Source organism: Manacus candei, unplaced genomic scaffold (genome assembly GCF_025592945.1).
Source record: "Manacus candei isolate 608988 ecotype Guabito, Panama unplaced genomic scaffold, ASM2559294v1 h1tg000121l, whole genome shotgun sequence".
In the NCBI taxonomy this organism is placed as follows: Eukaryota; Metazoa; Chordata; class Aves; order Passeriformes; family Pipridae; genus Manacus; species Manacus candei.
Genome location: NW_026138169.1, coordinates 333,273 through 355,371, shown reverse-complemented (window position 1 = coordinate 355,371; position 22,099 = coordinate 333,273). Strand labels below are relative to the sequence as shown.

At 52.8% G+C, this 22,099-nt stretch overlaps 2 protein-coding genes across 2 annotated transcripts in view; one reads left to right on the top strand and one right to left on the bottom strand.

Annotated features, from left to right (window-relative positions):
- Window positions 1-884: 884 nt before the first annotated feature.
- On the bottom strand, window positions 885-8,647 carry LOC127462207 (low density lipoprotein receptor adapter protein 1-like). The gene is made up of 8 exons (XM_051770654.1): window positions 8,563-8,647; window positions 6,822-6,964; window positions 6,203-6,315; window positions 5,210-5,324; window positions 4,775-4,847; window positions 4,243-4,355; window positions 3,248-3,297; window positions 885-2,140 (listed from the first exon to the last, which is right to left on the bottom strand). Exons 1-8 carry the CDS (start codon window positions 8,645-8,647, stop codon window positions 1,807-1,809), a joined length of 1,026 nt encoding a protein of 341 aa, XP_051626614.1. The 3' UTR covers window positions 885-1,806.
- Window positions 8,648-8,769: 122 nt separating this feature from the next.
- IFT172 (intraflagellar transport 172) overlaps window positions 8,770-22,099 on the top strand; it is a 36,279-nt gene continuing 22,949 nt past the window's right edge. Inside the window, exons 1-15 of the mRNA XM_051770649.1 lie at window positions 8,770-8,918; window positions 9,032-9,175; window positions 9,246-9,358; window positions 9,846-9,885; window positions 12,059-12,124; window positions 12,509-12,588; window positions 13,676-13,763; window positions 14,594-14,808; window positions 14,903-15,026; window positions 16,166-16,261; window positions 16,847-17,008; window positions 18,581-18,634; window positions 19,154-19,257; window positions 19,911-19,996; window positions 20,492-20,604. Of these exons, the coding sequence (XP_051626609.1) occupies window positions 8,880-8,918; window positions 9,032-9,175; window positions 9,246-9,358; window positions 9,846-9,885; window positions 12,059-12,124; window positions 12,509-12,588; window positions 13,676-13,763; window positions 14,594-14,808; window positions 14,903-15,026; window positions 16,166-16,261; window positions 16,847-17,008; window positions 18,581-18,634; window positions 19,154-19,257; window positions 19,911-19,996; window positions 20,492-20,604 (1,524 nt within the window). The 5' untranslated portion in view covers window positions 8,770-8,879. The remainder of the gene's footprint in view (window positions 8,919-9,031; window positions 9,176-9,245; window positions 9,359-9,845; window positions 9,886-12,058; window positions 12,125-12,508; window positions 12,589-13,675; window positions 13,764-14,593; window positions 14,809-14,902; window positions 15,027-16,165; window positions 16,262-16,846; window positions 17,009-18,580; window positions 18,635-19,153; window positions 19,258-19,910; window positions 19,997-20,491; window positions 20,605-22,099) is intronic.

The window sequence follows — 22,099 nt, the reverse complement described above, 5'->3', positions numbered from 1 at the left end:
AGGGGACAAGGCCTCACCCTGACAGGCTGCTGGCTGGAGGGGCCTGCACTGCTTTCTGCTCAGGTGAGGAAGGGGGTACCTGAGTGGGGATGGGATGCAACTGCTGCTGGGCTGTACCCTGGGCTGCAGGGAGCATGGTCGCAGCTCCAGAAAGACAAATACCTTGTTTTGCCCACTGGCTTGTTTTTTAGAGTACATTAAAAAAAATAGGGCTGCCAGGGAAATACAAGAGTAGGCACACACAAAGAATCAAAGGATCATACTACAGCAGAGATGAGGAGCTAGGGAAAGCACAAAAAAATTGTCAAAATGCACTGGTTGGGGCCAAATAAAAAAAGAAACACAAAGATCTGATATTAAATGTAAAAGTAGGATGTGGTATTGAAGCAAAAAAGACTTTCCCCACCCAAAAAAACCCCAAACCACCACTTCTTTCTCAGACCATGGCAGTGCAGGAGGGCAGGGAACTGCAGACATGGGTGCTGGAAGCAGAGGGCCTGACAATGACCTGCTGACTCTTAACAACAGTTACAGGTTGCTATGTGCCCTCAGCTGAGGGAGGAAAGGTACGAGACCAGATTCAATATGTGAAACTACAAGTGAGAAAAACAGTACACAGCTCCTGACTGACTCATGGCACCCCAAGCTTCCCCAGTGCCAGCCTTCCAATGGCACCCCAAGCCTCCCCAGTGCCAGCCTTCCAATGGCACCCCAAGCCTCCCCAGTGCCAGCCTTCCAATGGCACCCCAAGCCTCCCCAGTGCCAGCCTTCCAATGGCACCCCAAGCCTCCCCAGTGCCAGCCTTCCAATGGCACCCCAAGCCTCCCCAGTGCCAGCCTTCCAATGGCACCCCAAGCCTCCCCAGTGCCAGCCTTCCCATGGCAGCTGCCTGCGGCACTCGCTGAGACTGGCCCTGCCACCACGGCTGCAGCCAGTGACTGCTGCTTGACTGGGCTGTCAGTGCCAGCAGCCTGAGAAGGGGAGCTATGTGGAGATGTGACAGGAACCCAACAGTGAGGGCCTCAGCCAGAACATAGCTGCAAGCTGTTACTTGACAGAGAGACCAGATGTCCTGATGGCTGCAGCCTCCTCTGCTCTGTCTGGGGAAGGAAACCAAGTGCATGGCTTGCCTGTGCAGAGCACAGCTGGGGTGCAGCAGGGCAGAGGCACTCCAAAGCAGAACAGGCATGTGAGGAGAGGCTGAGACCTGCTGGCACATAGGGGCTTGTGTTCGCCCTGGCCTCAGCATGGTCAGCATCAGCCCCCATCAGCGCAGGTCACATTCACAGGTGCTCAAGACACCAGTCCAGCACAGCCTGAACAGCTCCTCCCAGGTCACAAGGGCACCCTGGGCCCCAGCAGCCCTCAGCACAGGGGGAACAGCTCCCTCACGTCTTGCAGCTGAGGAAGACATGGGAGCTCCAGGGTCCGTGAGCTCAGGGCACAGTGAGCCTCACCACACGCAGTGCAGCAGACACAGTACCCTTCATGCTTGTGCATGGCACCTATCCAGCACTCAAACCTAAACAACAACAGTAAAAAACTTGGTTTATTTCTCTATAAAGGCAGAGCTTTCCTTGAAAAAACCAGCTCGTTTCACTCATGAGAGGGTGTGGGGCTGAACTGCAGGGGCAAGGCCTTCCTCACACTGCTCCAGGCCAAGAGCTATTGCTCCCTGAGGATGTGCACTGGCTGCATCCAGCAGGCTCAGAGCACCCAGAGTGGTCCTGTGTGGCCTGGGAGCAGGCAGAGCGAGGAGCACAGGTCCCCCAGCCCAAGCTGGGAGCAGCTGCAGCTGTAGGCGGTTCATGCAGGCAGAACAGGACAAGGAGTGAGTGTCACAGCCTGGGCACTCCATGGCAGCAGTGCCGGCAGCCCCCGTGCCCGGAGGGCAGTGCCAGGGTAGGGGCAGGCACTGGCTGTCCCGGGTGCAGGCACAGGGTGAATCCTGAGTGGCTGGTCCATTGTTGCAGAGATTTGGCTTAGCCCAGGGGAGTCTTGGGGCCAGCAGTCCTGGGGCCAGAGGTGGGGAGGTCTCCAACCCCTCCCAGCCCTGTCCAGCTGTCCGGGGGCTGCCCCAGGCGATAGCACAGGAGCTGTGCTGTAGGAGAGCACGCTGGGGGCACAAGAGGTGTTAATTCTGAAAAGAGAGAGGAAGACATGGCGGACCATGAGACATGAGGCTGGGAGCCCAGCACAGCATGGGAGGGGAAGCAGACCTTCCCAGGTGAGCATCAACCCCCTCCCCGTGCAGAGGACATGTTGGGGAATGAGCCAATGCAGCACTGAAGGAAGGAACTTACCTGCTGGGTCATGGGCTCCCCTCCCCAGCTCCTCCATGCTGCTTTGGAAGAGAACACAACACCTATCATACCCCAAGCATGGCCTCCTGAGAGACACTGCACACTCCTGACCCCGACAAGGCAGGCAGCACTGGGCACTGGGAGTGCAGAAGGCCTTAAGCCCACTTGCTACCAAACTCCCTCCCCAGACCAGCCTGTCCTGAGACTGCATAGCCACATCTCCTTCCCATCAGGAGCCCCATGTCCAAAGGGCTGCCACTTCCTCAGGTTGCACACACAGCTCCCGCCTGTGCATGCACTGGTTCCTGGCTGGCACCAGCTCAGCTCGGGCTCAGCCATGTGGCACTGCCAGACCCCAGCTGGGTCCCACTGCCATGCACATGGAGAACAGCCACGATGAAACAGGCCTCTCACACTCTGCACTTCTGCAAAGACCTGAAGATTAATAGTCCACTGCTGGACTGGTTCCATCAGCTCCTCTACAGACACCATCAAGCTCAGACCACAGCCCCAGTCCATGCAGAAGTCAGCATGACCAAGCCTTCATCCTGGTCCAAGCCCCAGGGAAATCAGTCAGAGGAAGGGGACAACTCTGAGTCCCATCGGAGAGGCATGTCTGGACAGGCTGGCATCAACTAAGAGTGGCAGAAACAGAACAAGAAACATCTCTGGGTGCACCCTGGGGGTCACCATCTGTCCCCCACAGCTCCACTGCAAAAGCTGGACTGCGAGGTCTGTCCCTCCATAGCTCAGCCCCCTGTTCACTTGAGCTCTCAACTGACAGAGGCAGAGTGTGAAGCTTCTGCTTGGTCCCATTTAGCTCTCCTCCATGATCCCACCATGCCCATTGCCCCAGCAGCTCCCCTTGCATGGAGCAGAGAAAACGAAACAAGACAGGGTGCATCAGAGAGATCTCTGAAAGGAAGAAGCAGCTCACCACCTACCCAGATAAGCTTTCACCGACATTATCATCTTCCTCCTCCTCTTCCTCCTCCTGGCAAGCAAACAAACAAAAAAACTACCATGACACCTCACTGCACGGGCAGGTCTCTGCCAGGAGCGAGGCCGGGCCGCTCAGAGCCTGTCTGGAGCAGCAGGGCAGTCCCAGCCCCTTCACAAGACAGTCACTTCCCCAGACACAGCACAGAGGGTTCCCACAGCGGGAAAGACTTGGGAGTACTGGACTGCCAGAACCCTCTGGGCTCAAGCACACAGGCACATGAGGAACAGACAGGCCATGGCTCATCCCACGTGCCCTCCAGCAGCAATGCCCCAAACGCAGGTGGTGAGCAGGGACCACACTGCCACAGCTGCTGACACAGCACACTCTGCCCGGGGACAGTGGTGGGTGGGCACACCTTGCAGTGGGAGGGCAGGCAGAGACCACCGTGAGCAGGCTGCACGCAAGTACAACCCCAAGCACTGCCAGGCTGGGCCTGCACTGGAAGCATGAGGCCAAGGAGCAAGCATCCAGAGTCTCCTGGGCAGGGACATAGTGAGACTGGCAACATGGCAATGCTGCAATTGCTGTGGCCATGCAGGAGACACAGTGCAGATGGGCAGGGCTGAGCCTTAGCCCAGGCTGGCAGGATGGTGACCCAAGGGTCCTCTCGTTCAGAGGCAGCTCTCACCCTAGCCATGGCACCAGGTGTGCAGCACAGGTCCCAGCTCCCTGTGTGACAGGGCCAGCAGAGCAGGGATGAGGCTGCAGCAGTGCTGGGCCTGACAGGAGAGCTTCTGGAGCAAAGAGCCCGAGGAACCACAGCTGCTGTGCAAGCACAGTGCTCTTCCTCATGTCGCGCTGCCATGTGTGATGGGGGCTGTGCAGGTATCGACAGGGCCCTGGGAGGGCAGGAGGAGGGAGCTGCATAAGGATCACTCTGTTCCTGCCCTAATTCCAAACAGCCCTGGGCATGGGCCAGACTTGCACATACTGTACCCCAAACTGGTGTCTGAAGGGAGGGCTCCCCTGGGGGGCTGGCTCACGGGGTCTGCCGGGCTCACTGCTCTCCATGACACATGAAGGGTGAAAGGGCTGATCCTGCCTAGAGCCTGGGACAGGGCAAAAGCAGCAGAGTTAGTGCCTGCAACCTGGAAAAAGCCCAGCTGGGGATGTACAGGCAGGACTGTGGGCAAAGGACAGGGAACCCCCACTGTGCTGTGGGGAGGGTGCAAACAAGGGTGGGGGAATCAGTGCTTAGGGCAAGTACCACTGGGTCCTGAGCAGGGCTACAGCTCAGCGATGCAGAGCAGTTCAGCATGGGGAGCAGGGATGCCTCCCACCCCACCCCAGCCAGAGATGGGGCAGTGGCAGAGAACACAGCCATGGGGACAACACTCTCCCTGCCTGGTGTGTTTTATCAGCCAGGCAGTGAGTCAGCTCCCCTCCACACAGCCCAGGACAGGGTCCTACACCAGAGACCTTGATCCTAGGGCTATGCAGAGGGATACATTTGAGAAATTCCTCCTACCTGCATGTGTTGCTTCCCAGAGATCCAGTGCCATCTGGAAGGCCTGGGCCACGGTCAGAGTCACAGCCTGTGCCTATGTACATGAAGGAGAGGGAACATCTGCTTCCATCTGGGCCCTCAAGCCAGGACAACCCCACTGCCATGAAATCCCAGACCCCCCAGCATCCCTCATTGCCTTTTCCTGCAGAATATACAGATGGAAAGCCAGAGCTCACTGCTATGTCTGTCTCCTCCTGGAGGACAGCCACCCCCAAGAGGAGACCCCCAGGAGCTGAGACAGGAAACTACCCTTTGCTCACTCCCTTCACACCTGCTCCCTGGCTCCAAATCCAGCTGAGATGTGTAGAGGGAAGGGCCTCTCACCAAAGAGGGAGGAGGCAGGGCCTTGTTCCCACCCTTACCTCACAGAGCCAAGAGCAGAAGAGAAGTGCTTACAATCTTCTTCTTGGGTGAGAGGAAGGCATGGCACTCTAGTGCCCCACTCTCCTGGCTCTGGGCAACGTAAGCGAAGACTTTGTTCTGCAGCTTGTCTGTTGTGCAGTAGGAGATCCTGTGGAGAGAAGAGCTGTCAGGGCACTCTGGGGCCTCAGCACAGGGCGTCTGCTGCACTCCCAGCACATCAGCAAGCACTGCTGACAACCTGAGGCTGTCACCTGCCCGAGCTGTCCAGGCAGCCCAAACCCCTAGCAAGGGCCTGAGACTGCTTGGCACCTGCAGCAGGTAAGAGATCACTGGATCCACAGGCATTCTCTCCTGCACCACCCAAGTGTGCTCTGTGGTCCTCTGATGCCCAGATCAGCCCAATGTGTGAATTCAAGCATTGAGATAAGGGGAACACAGAAGGGTGACTGCTTCCAAGGACACAACTGGAGGTCAGGCAGAGGGATGGTCCAAATTTTACAGCAAAGAGATGTCCTGTCTCTGTTTCCCATCTAGCCACCAGTCTGCAGCCACGCTCCCCTCACACCCAGCACCCACAGACACCCAACCCAGCCAAAGCACAGCTTGCAGCAGGAAAAATCAACATCAGCTCTCATAGGAACTACTTTTAGGCAGCCCAAATAAGCCGCACTTTCTGGCATCCTTCAGCCAGAAGGGTAGTCCCAGCAGTGGTGGCAGACATGTGTCCTGTCCTAACTGTGAGGCTTTCCAACCATCAGCTTCAACATCCTGCTGAATCCAGAAGAGACAAGCAGGGCACAAGGAGATGATGGATGGGCAGATGAACTCAAGGTCACCCAGGACCCTGCCTGCACTCAGCCCCAGGCAGTGCTGGGAGCACAGCAGGCAGAGGGCACAGGCCTCAGGGAGCCAAAGGAAGACCTAAGCTTGAAGGTATTGCTGAGAGAAGGCCCAGCCCTCCCTGTCTGCCCAATATCTCAGCTGGCTGCTGGGGAACACCTGGGGCCCCCCCCACACCATGCCCACCTGTAGATAGAGACGTTCTCCACCATTTCCTTTGTGTCTGCATCCTGCAGAGAGATGCCCCTCGGAGACACTGTCAGAATCACCTTCTGGAACTTGCGAGCTCCCACCCGTGCCTGGTAGTGGGAAGACACCAGTAATCTCTGCAAACCTGGCAAGGGTCTTCACCTCACCCCCTTGCTGGAAGGAGCCTCCCACACTCTGTACAGTGTCACCCACTTGGACCCTTGCTGCAAAGGCTCCTGCAGTAGCGATGGGACAGCAGAGCCTGGAGATCAGGCATGCCCTGCACAGAACACTCTGGAAATCTCTTCACACTACTGTCATGCACACAGGAAGGGACAGATCCCACCTCCTCCAGTACTTCACCCTCTCCTCCGTGCTGTGGCAGGCACAGCTCTGCTCCCAGCTGGGTTCAGGTGTGGGAGCAGGTGGTGGGGACTGTCCTGCAGGAAGGCTGCTTCCCCACAGCACACAGGCAGAGAACAGCAGCCTCCTGCACACCACCCTACTCCTGGGAAGGGCATAGTCCCTGGAGCTCAGGGCTAGGACACGGACACTCTGGGCGTTCAGGGGCTGGGCTCTGACCCTGGAACAGCAGGGCCCCAGGGCTGAGTCTCACCGTGGCCACAATCCTGCGAATGGCAGCGGCAGCCATGTCTTCTCCTTTTGGTTTTTCTACCAGAGTCATGCCTAGATACTTCAGGGTGAAGCACATTCCCTCAAGCAGTGGCTCCTGCATATCAGCCCAGCTCTCAGGAAGCTCTGCAAAGACAAAACCCCATGGAAGCCATGTGCCAGCGGCCTCACAGCTAGTGCCCGCAGAGCCACCCCGCCTTGTTGAAGCTTCAGAGCTCCCCACAGCAGTGCTGCTCCCTGACCTCGGCAGGACACTCTCCTGGCTCTGTGACACTCTCATAAGAGGAACAGAAGAAGACAGTTCACCCTCAAAGCTTTAGTCCTCCAGCCCTGGATGTGCAGGCTTTGTCAGCACAGGCAGACAGCTCCTCCATATCTGCACACAACTGAGGATGCTACAGTGCTCACTGCTGTCTGCACAAACCTTGTGTTCCTGGTTCTCATTTGTTTCGTTACAAATGAAATGTTCTCAGTGGTGCATCCATCTCACCCACCTGAGCTGCTGGCACACCTCAGGAGCAGCAGCAATCAGTGCCACACGCAGATCAAAAACCCCAGGTTGCCCCAGTGTAAGCAAAGCAGGCTGCCAGGGAAGGGGTAGCTTGCCCAGCACTCGGGATCCAAGCTGCAGTAACTAGGAAGCAACCGCACCTCAGAGATGCTGTGTTAAGAAAGAGCTGGGAATTGCCTCGGTATGTACCGTTCATGCTAAGCTAATACTTTTCAGGGTTATTTTCACCTCTTCCCTGGGATTAGCTCCCTGAGCATTACTGGCACACTTGCAGAAGGGTCCAACTCATAATTGGAATAATCTGAACCTACAGGGAAATCAGGAGACCTTATTTGCACAGCATACTCCTGCACAAGTGACAACTACCAGGGAGCCTGCCTGGTGCCACACAGACACTGGTGACCTCTCCCCCAGGCAGAAGAGTCCTATGTCACTGAACTCTGAGGACTGTCCATGCATGCCAAGGTGAGCACTGCTGCTCCAAAAGCCTTTGGGCAGCTGTGACTGAGAACAGCCAGACACAGCCCTCCCTTGCCACGGGGTGCCTGAGGGGTCATGAAATCATGGAGTGGTTTGGGTGGGAAAGGACCTTCAAGCTCATCCAGTTCCACCCCCTGCCATGGGCAGGGACACCTTCCACTATCACAGGTTGCTCCAAGCCCCGTCCAGCCTGGCCTCGAACACTTCCAGGGATGGGTCCGCGGGTCGGACAGCACGGACAGGCCTGGCACACTCGCTGCAGACCGGGGAGGGCTCCGGTGCAGCCCAGCGTGTTCCAGCGCTGGCGCGGCCGCCCGGGCCCGTCAGCCCCCGGCGCGGGCGGCCTCGGTTCACAAGTGGTGGCAGCCAGGGGAGCGGGGCAGGGAGAGCCTGGCGAGCGGTCGCAGCGCCGCTGTGTCCCCTGCCCGGCAGTGCCCCGGCCCCTCGGCCCGGCCCTTCAGCCCCTCGCCCTGAGGCTCCCTTCGGAGGGCAGCGGCCGCATCCGAGATCGACCGCGCCGAGCTGCGAGCTCCCTTCCCGGAGAGATGCCCGGCCCCTGCCCGCTCCCCTCCCGGAGCGATGCCCGGCCCCTGCCCGCTCCCCTCCCGGAGCGATGCCCGGCCCCTGCCCGCTCCCCTCCCGGAGCGATGCCCGGCCCCTGCCCGCTCCCCTCCCGGAGCGATGCCCGGCCCCTGCCCGCTCCCCGCCCGGAGCGATGCCCGCCCGCACTCACTGCGCCGCCGGCGGAGCCCCAGGCCGTGCCGGGCGAGGCGCGGGCTCCGCAGCACTGCGCGCCCCGCCGCCCGCAGCGCCTCCATGGCGGAGCCGGAGCTGGAGCCGAGCCGAACCGAGCCGAGGCGAGCCCTGCCGCTGCCGGCGGGGGGGTCGGTCCCCGCGGGCTCGGCGCACTCGCGTCAGCGCGGCGCTGGCGCCGGGGTTGCCGCGGCAACGGGGGTGGGCCGAGGCGGAGCCGGCGGCGGCAGCGGCAGCCAGGCGGGCCCGGGGGACCCTCCCGGCCCGGCCCCGGCCCCGGCCCCGGAGTAGGGCGCGATGCAGCTGCGGCACGTGCGGACCCTGCTAGCCCCACAGGTCGGGCTGGGCTGGGCAGGCCGGGCCGGGCCGGGCCGGGTCGGGCTGGGGAGGAACGGGGGAGCGGGCCGGGCCCTCCGGCTGTGTGCCTGCTGAGCTGTGTGTGCCCGCAGGACGGGACGGCTCGGGTGACCTGCATGGCCTGGTCCGCCAGCAGCTCCCGGTTCGCCGTGTGCACCGCGGAGCGCGTGGTGCTGCTCTACGACGAGCAAGGCGAGCGGCGCGACAAGTTCTCCACCAAGCCGGCCGACGCCAAGGTGAGGGGCCCGAGGCCGGACGGCGCCGGGGCTGCCGACCTTCCCTCGCTCACACCGACTCTCTCTGCAGTACGGCAGGAAGAGCTACGTGGTCAAAGGCATGGCCTTCTCCCCAGACTCCACCAAACTGGCCATCGGGCAGACGGACAACATTGTCTACGTGTACAGGATCGGCGAGGAGTGGTGAGTCTGCGGTGGGGTCCGGCACGCTCCATCCCGCCCTGCTGTGGGCTCCCCGGGCCTGATCCTCTCCCTGGCACACTCTGCAGCGCCCATCACCTGACTCGCAGGGAGTCACCCAGGTGTCCGTGGGGAACAGCAGGTGAGGTTTCCTTGGCACAGCCCCTCTGGAGCCCTGTCAGTGTGTGCAGCCATCTGGAGCCTGGGCTGTCTTCCCCTGTGTCACAGATGTGTAGCTGTGGCACACGCCTGCCCCACTGCAACTTCATTTGCTGGCATGAGTTGTGCAGATCACCAGAATTTTGGAAGCTCAGAAATTTGGGTTCTTTTTGATGTTCTGCCTAAAGTTGTGATAAACAAGCAGCATGCAGAAGTTCAGCAGCTTGTGTTTGGGCGTACCAAAGCAGACTGCATACAAACGGTGGGGTGACCAGAATGGGCAGTATTGCCAGCCTTGCTGATAGTAATTTTTGTCTACCTTTCTCTGCAGGGGTGACAAGAAGGTGATATGCAACAAGTTCATCCAAACGGTGAGACTCTGACTCCTGTTTGACTCCATTTTCTCCAACATATGTAGGAAAAGACAAACTTGGCCAAACTGTACTTGACCTCCAAAAGATGCAGGTAGATCCTAAGAGAATCTCTAAATTTTGAGGCATGTATTGCTCACCAAGCTTCAGAGGCCTCCTAACTCCTGGGTACAACACCACAGTTAATTGTTGAACGATCGATGCAGTCAGTTACAAAACTTTGGAGACTACTTTAGCAATCAGTGGACAGAATATTTTAGGGGAATTGAAAGGGAAAACCAGGAGAGACTCAGTGCCCAACTATTTTTCACAGGTTAGCAACTCTAAATCCCAAGATTCCTTTTTAAATAAAATGTAAAGGATGCAGAATTCAAACTATGTGGTTTCTCTCAGGAGAAGGGCAGCCTCAGCCTGTGGGTTGAAAGCCTACATCTCAAAGTTGAGTCACAGCCCACCACTGTGGCTGCTTTTAGGGTGGCTCAGGAGGCCCCCCTGGCCTCTCTGAGTGCTCCCTTCTGGCTGTGGGAGGGGAGCTCTTGGAATTCTGTGGCTCGGGCAATAAGAAAGCTGCTGGTCAACCTCTGTTTCTCTGTGGCTGAGCTTCTGCACTGAGTGGTCATGACACTGGAATAGTGTGTCATGAGGAAAAGAGAGCAAGAGGGGCTTGGTGTCCTTTTGTCCCTTTCCTGAACAGGGTGGTTATCACAGGTGTGGACACCTGTAGCCTCCCTGGAGAGCCCTTTCCTTGTGTACTGCTGGCTGCCCACCCCTCTGGCTGGCAGCCTGGTGGGAGCCTGCTCGCCTCTCACAAGCTCGGATGCTGTGCGCAGCATGCATACAAGTTTTGTATTTTTAATGTAGGAACTCAGTGATTTTTTTTCCTCTCATTCTCTCATTTCTCCATGCCTTTTCTACCATTTCTAACGAAATAAATCCTTTATTTTTTCTTTTACTATATGTGTGGGGTTTTACCACTGTGTCCAACTTTCTCCTGTTATTCACAAATTTTTCGTGTGTTCAGTCAATATGAGACATCGTTTATTGATCCCTTTCCCTCTCCTGCCACTGGGCATTGTTACACACCCAGTGATCACAGTGGCACTATTCAGCCCTGCTGGCAAGCCAGGCCTCCTGCTTGAGGGCTGGGACAAGTGTGTGCAATTGTGACTGCCTTGCAGAAGCAGTAAGCAAATCCCCACTTGTGAGGCTTGTTCCCAAGCTTTTGTTGTGTTAGACTGAAAACAAGAGTCTGCCAGATAATGAGGGAAATACACAGATTCCTGGGAAACAGTGGTAATGAAAATGGGTCTTGGTCATTGATTGTGCATCTTAATTATGAACAGTTTGGGTACCATGGGACATTTTGTTGCCTGATTGTAGCTGTGTTTGCTGATAGGAATGATCAGAATGGGGATAGAGGGTGAAATGAGTAAATGAGGGTGTATATGTATCTAAAGCATCCCAGATGCTTAAGATGGGACAGAAGAGCCAGTGAAACTGGTGCTGGTGGCACAGAGACGAACACCAGCCTTCTTACTGACTGGAGTTCTGCAGGGTAAATGTGAAGGGCTTTCATTAACTCTCTTGGCCCTCTCCTACAGTTAGGTTTTGTGGTCGGCTTTATTTATCCTGATCCCACCTCAGACTTTGGGAATTTGGAACCAGATTTTGGGTTGTATTTAGTAGTGGCTAATAACAATATTGCTTGTCAATGAAAAAATAAAGGCTATTTCTGATACATCAAATGAAGATCCAAAGTGCAAGTATTCTCATAGCTATTAGAGAAGCTGGCAGTCACATTATTTTTATGTTTTATACTTGTTGCAAAAAACTTTTTAAAACATCCATGATTTTTTACATTCAGCCACAGCACATGGAAAGACACATCCCTGTTCAGTAAGTAATGCTCTCAGAAGAGCTCCATTCTGAACACATCCGTGTCACTTTGTTGCCCTCCCTTAGCCCTTCCGAGCCCATTACTTTGCCCTAACTCACTATTACCTAGTTTAAACTTCAACGTGCAGGGCCTCAACCCTACTGTAAGGCCTACCAAATGGCCCATCTCTCCTGGCCTGAGTGCTGTCAGTGTTCATGAGCTGTCTTAGGTGGAAATGGGGCAGGAAACTGAGTAGGATGGAGCTCCTAACCTCTCTTTTTACCTCCTCCTTGGCAGAGTGCCGTAACCTGCTTATTGTGGCCAGCGGAGAATGTCATTGTCTTTGGTCTTGCTGAAGGAAAGGTAGAGAAACTTGTTATTTGCCTGGGTTTTTTTCCATGCTGAGTTTGCCAGGGCGTGCAAGCACCTGGGCTGTGCAGGTAAGAGCCATCAACATGTGGCACTGAGCACGGAATAGCAACAAAGAGATTACACTGTGGACTTGAATCTTCTGATTCCCAGCTAGTCCTTGGAGGTTCTACTGGATCACTTGGTTCTTTTCCCAAGCCTTTCTAGAAATGTGGAAGTGTGACTCCAACTTTTCTGCTTCTCCAACCTCCTAGAAGGCAGTGAGCTTCCTGTGATTTCTGGTGCTGGTCAGGGACTGGGAAACCTCTGGGGATGTTACACTGGGGAAGATCCACCTTCTGCAGACAGAAGCAACATTGATCAGATTCTCTCTCTCAGGTTCGTTTAGCAAATACAAAGAACAACAAGTCTTCCACCATTTATGGGACAGATTCCTACGTGGTCTCGCTAACTTCCAAGTGAGTATGGCATTGCTTTGGCCTGCCCTGCTTTGGCTTGGTGTCCTACCCGCTGCTGGCCTGGCATAACTGGTGCCAGTATGGGAGGTTGCCAATGTCCTTCTGCTGTCAGTTACTTGTCAAGATAATAACATTCCTTCTGTGCTCTCCAGAAGGAATTCCTTCCTAAAATCTGGTATCTGGCTGTACCACAGTGGCCTGTGAAGTTTGATTGTCCCTCAAACACAGTTCAGGATGAAAGTCGCCATGAGTTTCCTTACATACATTGATGTATTTTAATCTGTGACTTTATAAGGATTGCACTCATCAGCTTCATCTATCTAATTACAAACATTAATCAAGCTTAAGGGCTAAAAAGAGGTAAAAATATTACACCAGATAAAACTATGATGGGACTGTAATTAGGAAAATACCCATAAAGTGCAATTTAAAATTTTTCTAAATTAAGATTTCATTTTAACTACTTTAGTGTCCTTTACTTAAGAAAACTGAAGACATATCATGGTCCTAGATTTTCACTAAATGCTGTCATTCTGGTGACAGATGTATGATTTCTGGATTGTCACAGTGTCCATAGTATTTGTATTCTGTCCTTGAGTCTTGGAATCATCAAGACATTAACACTACAAATAATGAACTTAGGCCTGGAGTGTCTGTCCAGATGTTTTTTTTCTACACTGTGTTTCTTTTAGGGGTTCCCAGTGTCACAATATACAGCCTCACTTCTGGAGCAGTTCCACTGCAAGGGCTGTTTGATACACCTTGCTGTAAGAACTTGTGTGCAGTCACTGTTCCACTGAAGATCACTCAACCTCTCTGGGTTTTAGTAATACAGAAAGTTGGTTAATGTGATTTTACATGATAAAGATACTTAACTGGCCACTCTCTACTCTCTGTACTTTTGACTACTTTGTTTTTACAGACACTGGTACGGGTACTTGATATATCTTCTTCTTGTCTTTGGGGAAGGTTCCTTTGATGAGGAACGTCAACAGTGACCGTGGGACTGGCTCCTGTGGGCAGGGATATGAAACTAAAGGTGCAAATCTTACTGCAGCATTTCATCATGCTGTCTGTTTCTCTGCAGTGTGTCGGGGAAGGGAATCCTATCTGGCCATGCAGATGGAACCATAGTGCGCTTCTTCTTTGATGATGAGGGCTCAGGTGAATCACAGGTATCAAAGATCCTTCTTCGATGAACAAAATTCCTGTTTGCACAGCCTACTCCCCAGCTCGAGAGCTCTGGAAAGGGATCAGGCTATGGAGGGAGCGCAAGGCTGGAGGGGAACTACAGGCTGTGCTTGCTAGCAGAGGTTTTGGGAAGCATTGATGGAGGCAGAACAGTGACTAGATGCTTTGGAATACACTGAAGATGATGGTAAGAGGGGAAGTTATGCTTTTGTGTATGAGGCATAAGGCTGTCCAGGTGTCTGGAAAGACCTGATGTTCAAGTATCCAGGACAATGATGCTTTTACAGGTAGGGTTCCAAGGAATAGCTGTTGTCATCTCCATGCTAAGCAGTGTGTAGTTATTCCAGTTAACCCTGAATCTCAGCCTCACACTCTGTCTTTGGACACCCAGCATTCTGCTGAGCCTCCTGCTCCTCTGCTGAGAGTCTCTCTGTGCTTCAAGTTGTGGTGAAAGGAATGCTGTTCTCAGATCTCTTCACCTGAAGCAATTTGAGCATGGCTACTCGCTGCTGTGACATGCTGAAGGGCCCATCTATACTCAGCTATGTTGGGAGTTCAATTCCAGTTTGATTAATGGTATCGTTCTTCTTACTGATATCAGGAATCTTCTCTCACAGTTATATGAATGGCCTAGTTGATGCATCACTCAGTTCTGTTTTCTGTCTTCCTGCAGACTGGGGCAAGCAGACAAAGCTGCCCTCAAGAACTGGGCTTTACAGAGGGGTCCATACTGGTCTCACTGGGATAGCTGAGTACAGAGGCCAGCTGGGGGCTGGGGCCATTTGGGTATTCAGGGTGTTTTTGTCTGTTGTAGGGTAAGTTGATGGTGCATCCCTGTCCTCCTTATGCCCTCGCCTGGACTTCCAACAGCATTGTGGCTGCAGGCTGTGACAAGAAGATTGTTGCTTATGGGAAGGAAGGCAATGTGATTCAAACCTTTGACTACAGCCGGGACTTGTCGGAGAAGGAATTCACCACCGCAGCCACCAGTCCTGGTGGCCAGTCCATTGTCATCGGCAGCTATGACAGGTACCATGTACCTGATGGGGAAGTCTCCCCTTTATAGTGCTTCTTTTGTCAGCTGTACACAGTTTACATCTCTGCTCTCTCCTTTCTCTCCCAGGTTACGGGTTCTGAACTGGAGCCCACGCCGCAGTGCCTGGGAGGAAGGCAAGCCCAAAGAAATAGCTCACCTGTACACTATCACAGCTTTGGCGTGGAAGAGGGACGGCTCCCGGATCTGTGCGGTTCGTACCAGCAGTCAGCAGCCCTGAGCCGTGCAGTCCCATACCAGGGACAGCCCTGCAGCCTTACACGTGCTCGTGCATGGAACAAAGTGGTGTGGTGCAGGGAGGGCTTTGAGCGGGGTCGTGCTGTCACCTGGGGGTGCAGTGCAGGTGATACAGTCACACAGTGGGGGTGCAGGACGGGTGATGTGGTCACACCATGGCCTGTGCAGAGGCCAAGACCTTGTGCCAGGGAACTGCTGCATCAGGTGTGCAGACTGCAAAGCTGTGGAACCTCGTGGCCATTGATGTGATGGCTTGCTGGCTACAGCAGCCCTCCTCTTTTCCCAGAAGCATGGGGAGGTCAGCATATCTAGTCCAGAGCAGTCTCAGGAGCATTCTTTTCTCTGAGCACCTGTGAGATGCAGTATAAAAGTTGAGCTGCTATTTACACTCTGTGTTTCTGTGCTATGTTTTCAGCTCAGTGTTGTCTTTCTTCTACTTTCAGCCATTGAGCCTTGATCTGCCTTTCTCTATTAAGTTAAATAATTCTTTAAGGGCTCTTAAAATTAATCTTTCTGCAAATTTTTCTTAAACACTGAAAATATTTAGGAAAGGTGTTATTTACAACTTTTCTTTAGTAGTTTTTGCATACTTTTGTGTTCAACAATCAAGAATCCTTGAAATATTTTCAGACCAAGAATTTTTGAACATGTAAACAAATACTTGCAGAGAAGGGAAGGGGGCTAAGGGATAGGAGATCAGTGAAAGGAATGGGGATGTTATAAAGAAAGAGATAAAGGTGAAAGGGGTATGCTGGAAGGGAGGAGAGATTGGGAGGCTAGAGGAGGGACAAATGAGAAATTGAGAAGGATAATGGGGCAAATGAGGGTAAAGTTGGTTTTTAACCCCTCCTCCTCCTTTCCCACATTCATGCCAGTGCTTGGTAATCTCTGTTTCTCTGAGAGTGGCTCAATCTTTCTGTTGTCTCAAGAAAGTCAGGGCTGATCCTCCTGCATCTGGGGGCTTGAGAAATGTTCCCCAGGACAGCCAGAACTGGTGGGTTTGTGTCTCACCGCTGATTCTCTTCATGTAAGCAGGGTCTGGAGTATCTCTCCTTCACAGAGTTCACTGACCACGTGGTGTGTTTGTGTCCTCAGGGCACACTGTGTGGAGGAGTTGAACAGTTTGACTGCTGCCTTCGCAGAAGCATTTACAAAAATAAATTTGAAATTACATATGTGGGACCAAGCCAGGTAAGAGAATATCAAATGAGGTATGAAATTCCTGATGAAAACTGGATGCTTGCTAGAACTAGATGTGTTTGGAGTTCTGCACCTACAGTCTGTTCATAACTACTTGTTAGGAAATTCCAGGCACAGGGCCAAGGCTGGCTGGGAATTGGCTAGGATCAAAGACCATGGAGTTTATTTCCTAGCTTGTGAATTTGTGTGAGGTACCTCCACGCCAAATGCAGACTCCTGAAGTGGTTTAATTTCAACCAAATTTACCTTGTTCAAAACGAGGTAGTAAGGGTGAGCTGGCAGCCTGGGCACCCCTCTGCAGTCAGGGATGAGAGTGCAGGACTCTCCGAGGGGATCTTGTCCTTGGGGGCCTGTGTAGGCCTCCAAGTAGGCTGGTAACTTGTAAATGGCAGAAGTGAGAGTCCCACATGTGTACTACAGCTGTCAAAGGAATGGTAAGGTTTCTTTCAAAAAGCAAAGTGAAATGATGTGAGGGGACATCTAAAAAAGTATCATCTGCCTAATCTTTTGTGGAACAAGAAGCCTGTGTTCTCCCTGTGTGTATGGCCTTATACTGCTTTTCCCCACTTTCTCTAGGTCATCGTGAAGAACCTCTCAACAGGAACTCGAGTTGTGCTGAAATCCCAGTATGGTTATGAGATTGATGAGGTGAAGATATTAGGAAAGGACAGGTATCTGGTGGCCCATACCTCAGACACATTGCTGCTGGGTGACATCAGCTCCAACAAGCTCAGTGAGGTACTGGGAAATCTGTGGCATTTCTGGAGTGTCAAATGCTTGATTTCATAACTCAGAGGGTATGATTTCTGCATGGGAACAATACCTCTGTTTTCAAAGAACTGTAGAATCATTCAGTTTGATGTTCCAATGCTTTACTATCCTCATGGAGGAAAGCCTTTTTCCTAATTCTTGGTGGAATTTTGACTGCTATTTTATGACCATTTCTCACCCTTTCACAGTGCATCTGCCAAAAAACCCTGGCATCATCTTATTAGAGGTCCTTTAAGCCTTCCCTTCTCCAGGCTGAAGAAGCCAAATTCCTTCAGCCTCTCTTCACAATTTAAGTACTTCAGCCCTAAGCATCTTGATGGCAGTCTGCTGAACTTTCTTGTACAGGGAGGTCCCAAACTGGATGTTGTACATCTGTACATTCCAGATGTGAATGTATGAATCTTAATGTGTTTTTAAAAACCAAAACAAAAAAAAAAAACCAAAATACCATTCATGCCTGCAGTCCCACGGCTTTTGCCAGTGTCATTTCTGGTACCAAACAATTCATACGAAGTTGTTCCTCCCCTGAGCCTCACAGTGCACAGAGCGCTGGGCCCCTGTGCTGACTCTGGAGAACGTGGGCAGTAGGCCCATGTCTGATAAAAGTAGTAAATAGGCTTCAAGGACATATTTGCTTTGTTCACAGAGGTATCGTATGCTTTTAATCAGGCTACTGGTGTGCTAATCAGTCTCCCTGGGAGCAGGAGCTCTGACTACAGACTTGAGCTGGAGAATGGTGATACTTGGTAGTGGAACTGAGAGTCTGGCCTGAAAACTTCCAGGTTTCTCAACATCTTACTGCACAGTTTTTCTTTCGGTCGCACAGCTATACTCACTTCTCAGAAGGAACAGGGTTCTGAGGAGTCCATTTGCCATCCTGCTGTCTCACTGAAGTTTTGTTGAAGCAGTGGCTCGGAGCTCTTACTCCAGGAGGGAAGAGGGCAGCTGTAACTTTGGCTTCAGTTTTCTGCTTCTCTGACCACTTGCCTGTTGTCATTACAGTACCTATTGTATTTTCCAATGCTCTTCTCAAATTCTCAATCAGTTCTCCCACTGGCACTATGCTGATCAATCATTTCTAGCAGGACCCCAAAAAAGAAAGATTTCAACCACCTGTAGTGTGGAGATTCTGCTCCCACCAGTAGTAGCACTGATTCTGTGGAGAAGATTAATGGAGACAAAGGGCTGGTTTGGTGCTTTCTGTAATAAAGCTGGTTTGGGGAAGGTGGAGAAGTGCCTGTGAAGGAATGGGATAGAGTTCCTCGTTCACATAAAGGCCTCTTGTCCAAAAGGCAGTAAGATACTACACAAAGAGAACTGGAGTTTGAAGCTAAGGTTAAAGAAATGAGAGGAAAGTATGGAATTTGCAGGCTGGAAATGACTGGCAGCTGAAGTGCTGAAACACGATCCCTTCTGCAGTGTAACTCTTGCTGTCTGTTGTGGGAGAGAGAGAAATGGACAGTGCAGCCCCGTGCCTGCAGCCTGGTCCTGGCCAGAGCTGGCAGCCTGTTGGCCTCACTCCGTGCCATTGCTTTGCAGGTGGCCTGGCAAGGATCCGGGGGGAATGAGAAGTTCTTCTTTGACAATGAGAACGTAAGTAGGATGGGACAGAATGTTCCCCATGAAGGATGAGTAAAATGTATGTGCACTGGCTGGAAAAGTGTCAACTGCATTTCTGGAAAACCCTGTTTCTCAGAAGTTTCCTGGACTTACCCTCTCCATGCAGATCCCAGTCTGCTTCCTCCCTGTAGTTGCATTTTCCTCATGCCAGGTACAGAACAAACTCAGTGTGTGGACTGACATGTTATATAAGTCATAACCCTGAAGGAGAGAGGAACAATAAAAGCAACAGCCAGAGATGGTGTTAGAGATACAGAATACAGCTGTTAGGGGGCAGCTTGACTCCTGCAGGACTGATAGGTCCAGAACTAAAATCCCCAACCTTGAGGAAAAGCTGGCAGTCACAACAGGAAGCCAAGGACAGCTCCTTATTCATACCAGAGGGTTTGAATTTAGATTTGTGTTCAGCAGAGTTCTTTTCTACACCTCTCACTGTCAGTATGAGTCTCTACATGGCTTTTCTGTGAGAGTGTATTCCCCTCTCACTGTCAGGTCTGCATGATCTTTAATGCTGGAGAGCTGACGCTGGTGGAATATGGAAGCAATGACATGCTGGGGTCTGTCCGCACAGAGTTTGTGAACCCTCATCTTGTCAGGTAAGGGTTACACCTGCCCGTGTAGCCAACACAGGAGTTGACTGAGGGTGAGCTCAGACATATAACCTTGGAAGTGTCCCACTGTAGCATGCAGCCCTCAGATGCTGGGAGCTGAGTAACCCGCTTCTGACAGTGACCAGTGGTGGGTTTAGTTGTCTGGCTATTGGTTGTCAAGTTTTAGAAGCATAAGAGCCTCTTTACCAGTGATCCATGCTTAGTGCATGACTGTTGCTGAAGAGGGATCTCCTGTGCACATTCTCAGGCAGCTCTGCATCCCAGCTGGTCCTGATACAGCATCATCAGAGACTCAGTTGCCAGCAGGACCTCCTCTGTCCCTCTGAAATTCCATACCCTGTTTTCTGCTTTGGGAGGAGGGTGGGTCGTGAGCTGCTCAGAGGTGGAAGCGATGTAGCTAATCTGCTGTTGGGGACCCCTGTTCCAGAGGGGCAGCTTCTAGGGGAAAGCCACGGATCTGAAAAATTTGTTCTCACCTGAGGCAGCTATAGGTACTGGGCAAGAGTCACAGGTCAGGGAACTGCCATAGGCTCCATGTGCTTGGGGGAACTGTAGGGAAGTGTGGGAGGGACTGTGTGATTCAGATGTGAATTTTGAGAGTAGTGAAGGTAATAGTCATCATTCCCTTCAAATCACAGTGTCCGTATCAATGAGAGACGGCAGAGAGGCGTGGAGGAGAACAAGAGACTGGCTTACCTGATAGACATCAAGACTATAGCAACAGGTGACTGTAACCCTCCCTCCCCTCCCCTTTATTTTGCCAGCCTTCCTGATTCCTTTGCATTTCCTGTGCCAGGCAGCATATCCCTGAAGGTCCTCTGTGAATTCCCTCTCCCAAGTAGCAGATTCCTGAAGTTCCCCTTCGCATTCCTTCTGCCTGGCAGCAACCCACTGGACACCAGGCTGTTCTGCTTTCGACTGTAAGGACACAGCCGTGGGTGTCTGTGGCTGTGGCCTGGACCCAGACTCTGTTCAGCGTGCACTGAACTGCCTGCACTGCCCGTGAGGTGTGTGAGCTCACAGGCAGCAGGAGAGAGTTGCTGTTGAGAGGGCATCAAGATAAAATGTCACTGCTGTCTGGTTTTCATGTCACAGAGTGTTTGCCAGGGGTTTTGCCCTATTAGGTCCCAGGCACCTGATTCCCACTGGACAGCATTGGATTTTCAGCACTTTGGGGTACATCAAGTACTTACACTGTTTCCTTTTCTTCCTTCCCAAGTGGACCTTGTCGGTGGCTACAGCACTGGCATGATCAGCCACGACAGCAAGATCGATTGGCTGGAGCTCAATGAAACAGGCCACAAACTGCTCTTCAGGGACAAGAAGATGAGGGTGAGGCAGGCACCTTGGGCCATGTGGCAGGATGGCATGTCTGGGGAGAGGTAGAGACAGACATGCCCGAGTGGAGGGAGGGAGGTGAGAAACACACCTGAAGTACTCGTCATTTTTTGACTGCTCCTTTGAGAAGGATCGACTGTGTCCAGATTGCATGAGCTGGCAGTGTTGCATGTTTGGTCTTGAGTCATAGCTAATGCTGAACTTAGTTGCTAGACATCTTGCTTCATCTCATCACAGCCGAAAATGAAAATCATAGATCCTTCTGCTGTACGTATGTCTGTGATATTCAAAAAGTCATGTCACTCAGGGGAAGCCCCGGGTGACTAGAAGAAGGGAAACATAGTGCCCATCTTTAAAAGGAGTGGCAAGGAGGACTCTGGGAACTACTGACATGACAGCCTTACCCCTGTGCCTGGGAAGATCATGGAACAGACCCTCCTAGAAGCTGTGCTAAGGCACATGGAGAATAGGGAGGGGATTCGGGTCAGCCAGCACAGCTTCACCAGGGGCATGTCCTGCCTGACCAACCCAGTGGCTTTCTTTAATGGACTGACTCCATCAGTGGACAAGGGAGAGGCTACAGATGTCACTCATCTGGACTTCTGTAAAGACTTTCACATGGTCCCCCACAACATCCTTCTCTCCAAACTGGAGACAGATGGATTTGATGGGTGGACCATTAGGTGGGCAAGGAATTGGGTGAGCAGTCACATGCAGAGGGTCGTGGTCAATGACTCAGAGTCCCAAGTAGCATCACTGACCAGTGGTGCCCTCAGGGGTCCCTACTGGGGCCAGTGTTATTTCATATCTTCATTAATGATGTAGAGGAAGGGATTGAGTGCACCCTCAGCAGGTTTGCAGGTGACACCAAGCTGAGGGTGCAGATGACACTCCTGAAGGACAGGGCCATCCAGAGGGACTTGGACAAGCTCCAGAACTGGGCCCATGGGAAGCTCATGAGATGTAACAAGGCCAAGTATTGGTGCTGCACCTGGGCTTATCCCACAGGGATCATGGGCAGCGGAGGAGGGGGGGATGCTGCCCCTCTGCCCCCTCAGCTGAGATCCCCCTGCAGAGCTGCCTCCAGCCCTGAGGAGCAACAGCACAAGGATGTGGAGCTGCTGGAGAGAGTCCAGAGGAGGCCACAGAGATACTCAGAGAGCTAGAACACTTCTTCTGTGAGGAAAGGCTGAGAGAATTGGGATTGTTCATCCTGGAGAAGAGAAGGCTCTAGAGAGACCTCAGAGCCCATTCCAGTACCTAAAGGGACTCCAGGAGAGCTGGAGAGGGACTTTGTACAAGGGCCTGGATGGACAGGACAAGGGGGAATGGCTTCCCCCTGACAGAGTGCAGGGTTAGATGGGATATTTGGAAGAAATTCTTCTCTGTGAGGGTGATGAGGCCCTGGCACAGGTTGCCCAGAGAAGCTGTGGCTACTTCAGCCCTGAGTGTCCGAGACCAGGTTGGATGGGGTTTGGAGCAACCTGGG

Coding starts and splice junctions, on each gene's coding strand:
- LOC127462207 (XM_051770654.1), bottom strand. CDS start 8,647: ATGGAGGCGCTGCGGGCGGCGGGGCGCGCAGTGCTGCGGAGCCCGCGC. Junction 6,965..8,562: donor GGGGCTCCGCCGGCGGCGCA/GTGAGTGCGGGC, acceptor TTGTCTTTGCAG/AGCTTCCTGAGAGCTGGGCT. Junction 4,848..5,209: donor TCTCACCCAAGAAGAAGATT/GTAAGCACTTCT, acceptor TCATGTACATAG/GCACAGGCTGTGACTCTGAC.